General features: G+C 38.1%; 1 protein-coding gene and 1 non-coding gene across 3 annotated transcripts; both read right to left on the bottom strand.

The window, feature by feature from the left end:
- Window positions 1-540: 540 nt before the first annotated feature.
- On the bottom strand, window positions 541-647 carry LOC136165613 (U6 spliceosomal RNA). The gene has a single exon (XR_010662620.1). It is a non-coding gene; the product is annotated as a U6 spliceosomal RNA (small nuclear RNA).
- Window positions 648-976: 329 nt separating this feature from the next.
- On the bottom strand, window positions 977-8307 carry CLK1 (CDC like kinase 1). Of its 2 annotated transcripts, XM_065930860.1 has the most exons (13): window positions 8171-8307; window positions 7023-7186; window positions 6507-6735; window positions 5416-5506; window positions 4954-5020; window positions 3763-3879; window positions 3507-3673; window positions 2923-3017; window positions 2703-2832; window positions 2107-2189; window positions 1640-1719; window positions 1449-1539; window positions 977-1336 (listed from the first exon to the last, which is right to left on the bottom strand). In XM_065930860.1, exons 2-13 carry the CDS (start codon window positions 7184-7186, stop codon window positions 1193-1195), a joined length of 1458 nt encoding a protein of 485 aa, XP_065786932.1. In that variant the 5' UTR covers window positions 8171-8307; the 3' UTR covers window positions 977-1192. The 2 variants fall into 2 exon arrangements, with proteins under 2 accessions (XP_065786932.1, XP_065786933.1); XM_065930861.1 differs by lacking the exons at window positions 5416-5506; window positions 7023-7186; window positions 8171-8307 and having other exon boundaries at window positions 6507-6646.
- Between the last annotated feature and the right edge of the window lie 4255 nt (window positions 8308-12562).

Here is a 12562-nt window from a genome sequence, read left to right as displayed (position 1 = left end):
AATTTTTACCCCAGTTCCTTCTGAAAAATTTGTATATAGTCTGTCTTTGTCCAGTTCATAGTTGTCTTTAGCATAAATATCTTTTATAAAAACCCATTTGAAAAGACTGTGTATGTGTCCAACTATTCCAAATTCTAGACAAAACAGTAAAAATAGCAGTGGTTGGGAGATAAACCAGTAAAAATAGTGGCTGGGGAGGTTAAGGAGGAATAGAGCATATTTTTTAGAGCAATGAAAACACTTTATATCCTATAATGCTTAACACATGAGGGATGTGGATAATGGGGGGGCAGGGGAGAGGCTACCTATGGGTGAAGCAAGTGGTATACTCTGCACTTTCTTCTCTATTTTGCTATGAATCTGCAACTATAGAGCCAACCATGTTCAATCCTAAATGGGCCAAGAAGTTTAAAGTCATGGACAAAAACATGAGTTTACAATCTATTTGATGATTCCGATTTGGCCACAAAGGATTTCTGGAAGTTTCTGTTATGAATCTTTTTTTTTTTTTCCCCAGTATTTTTATTAACTGAGACAGACCAAAATATGGAACGTTTCACAAATTTGCGTGTCATCCTTGCGCAGGGGCCATGCTAATCTTCTCTGTATCGTTCCAATTTTAGTATATGTGCTGCCGAAGTGAGCACTCTGTTATGAATCTTAAAAGGGTTCAGCACCTTAAGTCATTTGCAGAATCCCACTGGGAGAGATAAGAAAGCAGCAGTATTAAATTTGGGAGTGAAGGGAAAACAGAATTTGTTTGGCTAATATCTAGTTCTTGGTATTCTATAACTTGGTTTCATTACATTTGGTTCAGAGAAGGAAGGTGTGAGTTCCAATGCAAAGTTCCAATTTAGGCAATTCCTAAAATGCAAAGCCAAGAAGTTCTAGACTTAATGAAAACTCCACAAAGAGAGATACATCCATTCTTACAGTAACAGAATATGATGCTAAAAATTAACTCTACAGCTTCATATAAATTTCATAAATAAGAAAATTTATTCTGAATAATCATTTTATACAGTAATTACTGAAAAGGACATTCATTACTATTTACTTAAATCATCCAAACAAAATAAACATGGCAATACAAAATTGCAAGAAATTTACAAAAGCTGTACAAAATAATATTTAAAAATGGGACTGATACAGTCCATATGGTCTCTTATAATGGAACTATACAATTATAGATTTACGTAGCTTTTTTAAGGGGGTAAAAGAAAGGATGCTTTAAGGCTTCTTTAAGAGTGATCCTTTTAGCTGGTTCATACTCCAACATTTTCTGAATAAGGTCAAAGAGAAGCTCATGTTCAGCATCTTGAGAAAGCATAAATTCCTGAAAGGAGAAGAAATACAGTCAACAGCCTTTTTTACTACCATTTAAGTTTATTTATCTACCATAAAAGAAACTCAAGGTTTTGATCATTTAAGCAAAGACCCAGGCTTACCTTCAGAGGTTTACAACGCCTTGAAACATATCTGCCAGCAGAACTATGTTCATCCCAGTCTAATCGATCATGACGGAAATATTTACGTTTCCTAAGAATAAATTGATATCCATTCACGTTTATAATGTTGACAATGAAAACTTAAAAAAACATCTAGCAAAGGTGACTGACGGCATTTTTCTTAAACATACCTGGTTTTCTGTATCATATGTTTTGGTAAAGGCCCAAGAATCCTTTCCATCATTGCCAAATGTTCCTTACTATCATGCGTCTAAAATAATAAAGAAAAGTTATTAACTACCTCTACTTGCACATTGTGTTTTGCTCTTATTTAACAGAGCTGCTCAGTTTTTAGTCAATGGATAGTTACAGTCACCAAAGAATGTGATCTCTAAATCAGGTACACTTATAGCAAGTTATAACTTACCAAAAAAAAAAGGCCTACAGAGTAAATTCACCACAAATTTCTTAAAGATAATTACTTGTAATATACTTGGAAAAGTTTTAAATAAAATAAATTATGAAAGAAATAGTGTCAGAATTACACCTGAAAAAGTAAAAGCATTACCTAAAATGCAAGCATACTTTGTGTTAAAGTGTCCATTCATATAAACAATTTACTTTGGCAAAGCTATTGAAACAGATCATTGTCACTTACCGGAAATACTGTAAACCCAAGGTAATATTCAATAAGAATACATCCTATACTCCAGACATCACATGGCTGGGACCACCCTAAAGCTGCAAAGCAAAGCGAACTGTTAATGAAAAAATTCTCAATATTTCTCATTGTCTTTGATATTTGAGCTGGAAAGATCCTAAAGGGATCACTTAATCCAAGCTTAAACATAACACAATAGCATAGTATGTTAAGAATCCTGGCTCTGAAGACATTTGGTTTCAAGCCCCAAATCAGGTTTATTTTTTTGGACAACAGGCTTACAGAAAAAATTTTTAGTCCAAGTCTTCATTTATTAGCTTGTAAAATGGGAGCAAGCTACACCATGCAAACACCAAAATAAAGTATATGGAAAGTAAAAGGCACTAAATTATTATGTTGTAAAATACCATCATGTATTGTAAATGTGAAAACTGAAATCTATCAAGATTAAGCAATCTATTAGAGTAAGTTTAAAATCAATGTGTTTTATTATACTAACCCCTAAAATGGAAAAAGATAGTCCCACAAACAGAAAAGTAAATTTTAAGGCTGGCTTCAAAACAGGTCTCAAAGCATAGTTAAGAAATTCTTACCTAATATAACTTCAGGTGCCCTATAATGTCTTGTAGATACCAATGTACTATGATGTTCATCATCATATGTTGCACTTCCAAAGTCTACAACTTTAATATCTGGATTTATTAAAGTACGTTCATCACGTTTCTGAAAATCATAAATGATGGTTAGGAAGGCATATTAAGGAGGCATAAAATATTAATTTGAAAGTGTGAAGATAAAACATCAAAGACTTACCATTTTGGGATTATATGCCTCTGTGTAGTCAGACTGTACAAATAAGATGTTTTCAGGCTTTAAGTCTGTGTGAGTCAACTTATTACTGTGCAAAACTGAAAACAAAACAGAAAAAGTTCCTGTACTATAGAAACTGCAACTCTACAAAGCTCTGCAACAAAAATTCTGAATTTCATTATGTCCAAAGAAGTGGTCAACATTCAACAGCCTGTTAGAAAACCATCAGGGACTAAAACCCACTACACCTTTCTAAAGTTAGTTCACTGAAAACCAACTGTTTAAAAAGTGTAGTAGTATATTGTTGTCAAGATGGTGGATTTGCCATTCCTTTATTTTTAAGGCAGTGGTTCTAGACTATCATTTTTAGCAATCAGAAAGGCTAATCAGTGTTAAACAGTTACATGCTGGACAATATGCTTATTTACTGAATGATATGCAGTAAACTGACCAACAGCTTGTTATCAACTGTACCTTTCCCCTACCTACTCTTAAGGCAGGCTACCAAGTAGTGTATGTTAGATTTTTTCAAATATCCAAATTGGTCATTAAAATCGGTCTCACTCTGGAATATGTTAAGCGCTTACAGTTCACAGACTTGCATATCTGGTATGCCATCCTCCTGATATGATCCAGTCGAAAGGGAAGAAAACCATTTTCCTTAATAAAGTCATAAGTACTAAGTCCCAATAGTTCAAACACAATGCAGACATGACCATGATGCTCAAACCACTCCAACATCTGGACACAGCGGCTATAAACATACAAAAACACAACTGAGTACAGCCTCTCACAATTCAAATCTACCTGAGGCCATTTCCTAAGTTCTATTTTGATACTTACAATGTACTGCTAGGATCTGTTGTATTTAAGTGTTCCAGAACTTGTATTTCTGAGCGAGCTGCTTCACAATATCTATCCACATTTTTAACTATTTTTACTGCTACATGTCTACCTCCCCTGTTAAGAAAATGAAGTCCACATTAAAAAAATAAAGATATATCCATTTTTTAATCACTCTTCAAACTGTCCTACTTCTATTTTGAAGCAGTATTTGTTTTTCCAATTTATGGTCTGGCAATTCAGTTGTCTAATTACATGTAATTATACACGTATAGTTATGTCTAATTATATGTCCAACTTCAACTCAGTGTAAGCAACTAGAATGACCTCTGGAAATATGGTAGGGTCGATACAAGTTGCATGACAGATTTTTTTCATCAGCCCATTTAACTCACTTGACTTTTATTTTTGGTCCTTTAACTATGCACCAACAACTCTAATTTAACAATACTGTGACATTATCACCTCAATTTACATTCCAATTAAGACATAAAAATACATGGAGTAGTTTTCTTCCTATAGTACCAGTCACTGGCTAATCTTCATTTGAACCAGGTTGCCAAAAAAGTTGGGAAATAGTGGCAGTAAAATAAAAGAGTGCTAGTTCTTAGAACCTTATCAACCAATAGTAGGAAGCCTCCTCTAATAATTCATTTAGAAAGGCTTTGTCACCCCTAAGGAGAAAAATTCAAACAAGAGACAAAAGAAATTTCCTATCCTATTTCCATCAGTTGTTTGAAGGACATGGATAAACTTACGACACCAATCTAGAAAGTTTTTAGCCCTAGTTTTTGTTACTAGTATCAGTTATGTCACTTTCTAAAAACATAGGTTCCTGAAGACTAGTTCAATGTCTGGTGTAAGGAAGTCTCCAGACTCCTAACATGAAACCAAGGCTAAAAACTCATCCAGGAAAAAAAACAAACACAGAACTGTACCCAGTGGGATAACAAAAAAATACCTTCTGACACAATAAAATCTGTCCTCAGCTTGTAGCAGCTTACATGCACTATAAACGGCTACTGCCTCAAAGGGCTAGTAACTTTACTGTTTCCTGTATCTAAGATTAAAAACCTAAGTAAAAGGGTATAATGACAATAACTGATTCATGGTCAGATCATATCCTTAAAACCGAATGTGTTTTCTGTACTGTTCACCTTCCCAAGTCCAATTTCAGACCAAGAAACTTACGCTTTATGATCAATGCATTCCACAACTTTTCCAAAAGCTCCTTCACCTAAAGTATCAACAATTTCATCTAAAAGAGAGAAATAAAACTCAGTTATACCAAGAAATTAAAACAGTTTACTTATAATAAAGGCTATCAAATGCAGATTATTCTAGTTGATGCTACAAATTTCCTTATCACTAGTTTATTGGTCAACACTGCCAAAAAACATACATAACTATTTTTAGGTCTAATTTCATTCTTAAGCTACTTTCATTAACTTTGATTTACTGTTTTGGAAGTTCTATATAACATTAAATTTCTAAAGAAAGCAAAAACACAATCCCCCCCCACCAAAAGAAATGGAAAAAACAAAACAAACAAAAACAGAGAAAGAAAAAAAGATTTCCAAATCCCTGAAATCTTAATCTATAAATAGATTATGTTATCTGAAAAGTTAATAAGTGTTGAAAAATATTCTATACATCTTGCACTTAGTACGTCTCCACTCTGACAGATCAGGTGACCCTCCTCATCATCCTCTACACTCCTGGTTCTTTTCCTTCGGTGACTCTTCTGGAAACGTCAAGTGCGCGGCACCAAGATCATCCAGCCAATCAATATACCCGAGTGAATTCAGGGCAGAATACGAAATTCATTCAGCGGGGAGATATTCAGGCATTCAGATACACGCCAGGCCACAAACGGTTGGCAGGAGCAATTTCAAATTCAGTCCCCAGAAATTCACAGGGCACATAGTTTATGTTAACAGGAGAAAAACATGGCAAGGAACAGATTTTCAGATAAGATACTCAAAGTGGCAAGGTAACAAAACATAATACAATTGTTTCTCTTAAAAAAAAAAAAGTTTAGTTGTAGCATTCACTGAATCATAACTTTTTAAGTTTCTAGTGTCCTAATTTAATGTTGCAAAATTGCAGAATGTAATTATTTATTTACTTGTCAAAAGTAAGACTGTGGCCAAATTATAATTCCCTAGCTAATCTAAGAAAACAAATAGCGAAACAGTAAATAAAATAAAATTCTAATGCTGGGGAGAAAAAAAAATTGGTATACAAGAGTAACACTACAGAATTTAAAATGCATCTGAGCTTGAGCTCCAAATTAACACATAACCAACCCATAATGTTCAAGTCTGTTTTTTAGTGATAAAAGGATTAGCCAGAACAAAGGCAAAGCATAATCCTTAATCATACAATATAAAAATCCTACTTGTAGGTAAGACTTTCATTTATCAAAGCAAATCAAATTTCTCAAAGTACCATAAAAATATTTTCAGAATATTTTGTAATCCCTGCTATAAACTAACCGACATTATCTCCACTATTTCACTGGAATGACAATCAGTTGCCAATGATTAATAAAATGTTACCATATAAAATTAAACCTGTACTGTATTTCAGGAATTTCCTATCCAATGCACAAAGAATCCTGCAAGTTAAAACTGAGATAACTTCATCTTAAATAGAACTTTCTCAAAAGATCAAACACAAATTCAAGTTTTCCTGTTCCACATGGGAAATAAAAGTTCCAAAAAATTTAAAAGAGCTCATACCCCATGTGAACGATGATATGAAGTGCTGTCGTGAATTCTGTGTTTGCTTTTATAACTACTTCTCCCACTTCTACAAGAGGACTTGCTACTATGGTTCTGATATCTGCTTTCATAATCTCTATGTCGATGTCCAGGTTCACATCCTTGACTGTAGTCATTTCTGTATTCATCAATGTAGCGTCGACTATGATAATCTTTCTCATTTAAGGATCTGCTTTCCAGGTAATAGCTAGAAAAAGAATTTGTTTTTTTCAATGCTTTTATGTTGGTATCAAATATCCTCAAATTTTCAGTAAATCTCTTAAAATGGTACTCATTGAAAAAAATTTTTTCCCACCAAAAAAAGACTTCCAATTTTACAACCATAGCTGAAAACAATAATGCATCAGTTATTTTAAGTCAGTTCTAGTTTTAATAATGAAAATGTATTCCCCACTAGTTTTACTGAAATCAAACTGACATGTTAATATTGTAATGGAAGTATTTTCCTACTGAGATACTAAGAACCCTCCTTACCTATCAGATGTTTTAGAGTAATTGTATCTGCAGCGCTTGTTCTCCCGTGCACTGCTATGCGATCTCTTCTTTCTTTTATGACTGCCGCTGCTGCTCCTCCATTTTCCATAATCCCAATCTTTTTCATCCCAATCGGGACAGTAACTTCTTTTTGAGTGTCTCATCTACATAAAAGACAAGTTTTCCCGGTTAAGTTGCATCCCACATGTCAACATTTTAATAAAACTCGTCCTCTAAAATTCATTCGAAAACGAAAAAAATTAAAAAAATAAAATAAAATTCATTCGAGTTGTGACGTTTTTTAATTGTTCTTTTAAATCAAAGCTCAAAAGTCATCATTACCCAACTATGAGGAAAATCCTTTCCTGCCAAAACTACAAATTCCTAACTTGAAAAATACATTATACAGAAAGGACTTTTCATCAACTACCGTTCATACCAGTACTAACACCCGGGCTCCATCTCGACTCTACACAATCACAAGCGTCGAAATCAAGACGCTCCAATTGTTCCGAGAAGGGGCAGCAGAAACATCCACGCCTAAAAGGCCCGATCACCCGACTTCTCACACGCCCCTTCAACTACACCATATTATTCCTGTTTCCTTGAGTTCCTATACCTAACTTATGCTTTCACCACTGAGGGCAAATTCACTCGCCATTTTCTTTCGAGTCGCCTTACATCGAGTCAATGTGTTCTTTTCTTTGTTAAGAGCACAGTTCCTCAGAAGAGCGTGACTTAGGCACATTCCAGAACCCAAGTCTTCGCCAACCTCCGCCCACCCCTACCCCGCCGCCATCTTAAGAGCCCGTCCGAGGCCTGCCGTCGCAGACAACATGGCGGCCGCGGACGCCAGGGCTCGGCCCTCCCCGCTTCCTCCGGGGAAGACAAACGTTCGAGAATCTCTGCCCGCCTAGCGAACTCTTCGTCGCGGATCACACAGAAATTCGCAGCAACGGCCTTGACAAAGTTTGGAATACAAGCGGACCATCTTTCTATAGCTAGAGGAGGGAAGCGGGAGGCGGAGAAGAAAAGATCACCTCGCCAGAGACTGCGGGCGGCCAACAAGCCTGTGGGGGAGCTTCACGGGCGTTCTCGAGGCACAAAAGGGGGTCCCGACATCTAGCCCGCTTCTCCCTGCGTCTTACCGTCCAGGCCAGAGAATCCAAGCCTAAGGAGGCAATACTTGCAACACGACCACGGAGAAAACGCAACCGGCTGCGACAAGCTCCTACGGCAGTATGGAGCTAACAACCGCAGCGTCTGGACTCCTGGAAAACAAGATGACTAGGCAAGCGCGTCTCCGCCTCCGGAGGGGGCGGGGCGGAGCAGGGCGGGGCAGGGCGTGCACGCGCGTAGGACTGAGCTGGTGAGCGTTATGCGCAGGCGCTGGGTGGGAGCTCAGCGGCTAGGTGGACCGAGGCAAGGCTTTGTCAGCGGCCATTTTGACCTCGCTCACCGTTCTCAGAAAACATTGTGTTGGGTAGAAAAGACTCGTTCATCCTCAGTAAAAATTGTGTTCGTGAACACTAGAAATGAAGAAAGGTGGGGGAAGCGGGTACAAAGTAGCGTGTGTCCTGATTGCAACCGCTTAAACTGAAAGATTACACCATCTGCATCAAGTAGCCCCAAATTAGGAATTGTCTGGATTTGGGCTTTTGCTCTGAGACATTTTAAAACTAGTTAAATCTTACGTGACTGAGACCCACATTCACTGAGGTTAGATTGTAAAGATTTTTACCGAGGTTTTAAAAATCGAAATGTGAGAGCCAGAGCCTGGAGACAGGAAGTGGGACTCCACAGCAAAGCAACATTTCCGCGTTAAGAAGCCTCTAAGGTGTAAAGGTCAAGTAAACTGAAAAGGGAAAATTATCACGCATGAAGATGGACCATACTTGTGTTTTTTGCACAAGAGAGCAACGTAGATAACCTGCCCATTACAGATGGAGTACTGTAGCATAAAGTGATGAGGAGGAATACACATAGGAATTCCCCAAATTCCTATGGTAGTTTGCATTTCTTAATCCTTGTCTCTGAAAATGATTTAAAATCTTTAATAGTTAGATTTTTATATGGGATCAGGATCACTAAATTTAAGGTTAGTGTTTCACTTATAAGGGAGAATATTTCTCACAGTAACTTATGAAATATGCTATTAAGTGTCTGTTTCTCAGCACATTTAAATGTTAACCAAAACATACGGAATCCTAGTCTTTGGAGTATAATAGTTAATCACATTGTGTTAACACTGAGCATAGGTTCTCACTTAATCCTAACAGCAATCTAAATATGGGTATTAACCATATTCTGTTAACACAGGCCAAAGTTGCAGCGAATGACTGTACAGAGAGCAAGTTCAGTTCAGTTCAGTCCCTCAGTTGTGTTAGGCTCTTTGTAACCGCATGAACCACAGCACACCAGGCCTCCCTGTCCATCACCAGTTCCTGGAGTCTACCCAAACTCATGTCCATTGAGTCGGTGATGCCATCCAACCATCTCATCCTCTGTCGTCCCCTTCTCCTCCTGCCCTCATTCTATCCCAACATCAGGGGCTTTTCAAATGAGTCAGCTCTTCATATCAGGTGGCCAAAAGATTGGAGTTTCAGCTTAACATCCGTCCTTCCAATGAACACCCAGGACTGATTTCCTTTAGGATAGACTGGTTGGATCTCCTTGCAGTCCAAGGGACTCTCAAGAGTCTTCTCCAACACCACAGTTCAAAAGCATCAATTCTTCTGTGCTCAGCTTTCTTTATAGTCCAACTCACATATCCATACATGACCACTGGAAAAACCATAGCCTTGACTAGATGGACCTTTGTTGGCAAAGTAATGTCTCTGCTTTTTAATAAGCTGTCTAGGTTGGTCATAACTTTCCTTCCAAGGAGTAAGCGTCTTTTAATTTCATGGCTGTAATCACCATCTGCAGTGATTTTGGAGCCCGGAAAAATAAAGTCAGTCACTGTTTCTCCATCTATTTCCCATGAAGTGATGGGACCAGATGCCATGATCTTAGTTTTCTGAATGTTGAGCTTTAAGTCAACTTTTTCACTCTCCTCTTTCACTTTCATCAAGAGGCTCTTTAGTTCTTCCTCACTTTCTGCCATAAGGGTGGTGTCATCTGCATATCTGAGGTTATTGATCTTTCTCCCAGCAATCTTGATTCCAGCTTGTGCAAGTTGATATGTTTAATTTCTTTAGGAGAATTCCTCATTGTAAAATTGCTGGGTAAAAGGTGAAGAAATCTTGTACTTGTTTTCCAAAGTGATTTTAAATTTAACAAAACCCATATCTAACCAATTAGTGATTTGGGATATACTGAAAGTTTCGTTTGTTAACTATTTTAGTGTTAATGAATGTTATGGGCTGTTTGAAGAGCTGTGTCTCCACCTCCACACATATTAATAGTTTTAAGTCCTAGCTCCCACTATTTCAGAATGTGACTGTAGTGTCAACTGGAAAAAATGCACAGTGTGAGAGTTGTGTTGTTCAGGTGCTATTTTGTGTCTGACTCTTTGTGACCCCCATGAGCTGCAGCTCACCAGGCTTCTTTGTCCATCACTATCTCCCTGAGTTTGCTCAAACTCATGTCCATTGAATCAGTGATGCCATACAACCATCTCATTCTCTGTCACCCCTTTCTCCTCCTGCCCTCAATCTTTCCCAGCATCAGGGTCTTTTCCAATGAGTCATCTCTCCACATCTGGTGGCCAAAGTATTGGATCTTCAGCATCAGGTGACCAGTGGCTCCTGGGTGGGTGATTGGCTCCACGGCTGACAGTGACTCCTGAGCAGCGGATCAGCCCCAGGACAGTCAAAGGCAGCAGTGAGTCCGAGGTGCTGGACTTCATTCAACATCACCTCCGTCCCCAGATCCCCTTCCCAGCCACTCTAGCAGGGCCTTTGTCTTGACTCCTGGCTGCACGTTGACCGACACCCAACAGCCAGTTAAGGTTTAAGCAAGTTCAACAGACACCAACAGTGGGACAGCCAGGGCACCAGGCGTGGCAGCCAGCTGTACTGAGTGGCAGAAGGGCGTGTCTGCTAATTAGGACTGGACAAAACATGGTCCACTGGAGAATGGAATGGCAAACCACTTCAGTATTCTTGCCTTGAGAGTCTCATGAACGGTATGAAAAGGCAAAAAGAGAGTTGTGAGTTAAGTGTTTTTTTGAGGCAAAATACCCAGAGACAGCCTTGCCAGTAGCTCTTAGGAACTGCTCCCAAGAGGTAGGGAGAGAAGTCAGTATTACATATGGTTTAACTGAAAGAAGTTAGTGCCAGAAAGCACATATCTTGGCAGAAAGTTGCTGCTGATGACAGAGGGGCAGATGTTTCCATTAATGATTTTAGTGCTTTTCTAGATATGAGAAGATGCAAGAAATTGAGCTCAAAAAATATTTTCCTGAAAATACCTATCTGAAGGTGTGTTCTGCCAGTTTCTCCCAAAGCAAACTCTTTCAAGGTGTGTCAAAAGTCAGCGACTGCAGTGGTTAGTGACTTCATTCTTATACTGTAGAACCAGATGGAAAGCAGCATTTTTCACTTGGCAGTAAATAGTGTCTTTACAGAGATAATTAGGATTAAATGAGGTCATTAGGGAGAGGCCTAATTCAATTTAGCTGGTGTCTTTCTAAAAAGAGACTAGGAAACACACCCAGAGGAATGATGAGGTTAAGACAGGAGATGGTCATCTACAAGCCAAGGAGAATGGCCTCAAGAGTAAACAACCCTTCCCACACCTTGACCTCCCAACTTCTAGTCTCTAGAACTGTAAGAAAATTTTCTGTTGTTTAAGCCACCCAGTCTCTGATACAGTACTTTGTTTTGGCTGCTCTTAGTGCATAACATTAAAAAATGTTATTTTGGTGGATACTGAACTTGTAACTTTGGTTTCTAATTAGTGAGGTTGAACATTTTCTCTTTTCTCTTGTGACTTGCCCATTCATGTCTATTCCTTTTTTGAATGTACGACTCTCTTTTGTCCTATTTGCATTCAGTTAAACCCATTTCATCTTTGCCTTTATCAAGTTTGTAAACTGAGAAATTCCTTTCCTCTTCAGAGGAATTCTTTGAAATGTTTTAGGTTTCTCATGTATATTCTTTAAATAGGCAACTCTTTTACCTATCTGGAATTTTGGTATATCATGTGAATTCTTTTGCTTTTCTCCATGTCATTTACCAGTTACCCTAACACAAATTACAGAATAACTCTTCTCTTTTTTAAAAAAATGATTTTGGATCTTGCTTTTTGAAAAAATTTTAATGTTTATTTATTTTTGGCTGTGCTGGGTCTTCGTTTCTGTGTGTGGGCTTTCTCGAGTTGCAGTATGTGGGCTTCTCATTGCAGTGGCTTCTCTTGTTGCAGAGCATGGGCTCTAGGGTGCATGGATTTAGTGCTCTGAAGTGTGTGGGATCGTCCCAGTTCAGGGATTGAACCTGTGTCTCCTGCATTAACAGGCAGATTCTTTACCACTGAGCCACCTTTAAATAAACTATGTATACACTGTTAAGTTTCCCAACCAGGGATTGAACCTTGCT

The sequence above is a fragment of the Muntiacus reevesi genome, chromosome 3 (genome assembly GCF_963930625.1).
Source record: "Muntiacus reevesi chromosome 3, mMunRee1.1, whole genome shotgun sequence".
NCBI lineage: Eukaryota > Metazoa > Chordata > Mammalia > Artiodactyla > Cervidae > Muntiacus > Muntiacus reevesi.
This window is presented reverse-complemented; position numbering and strand designations above follow the sequence as displayed.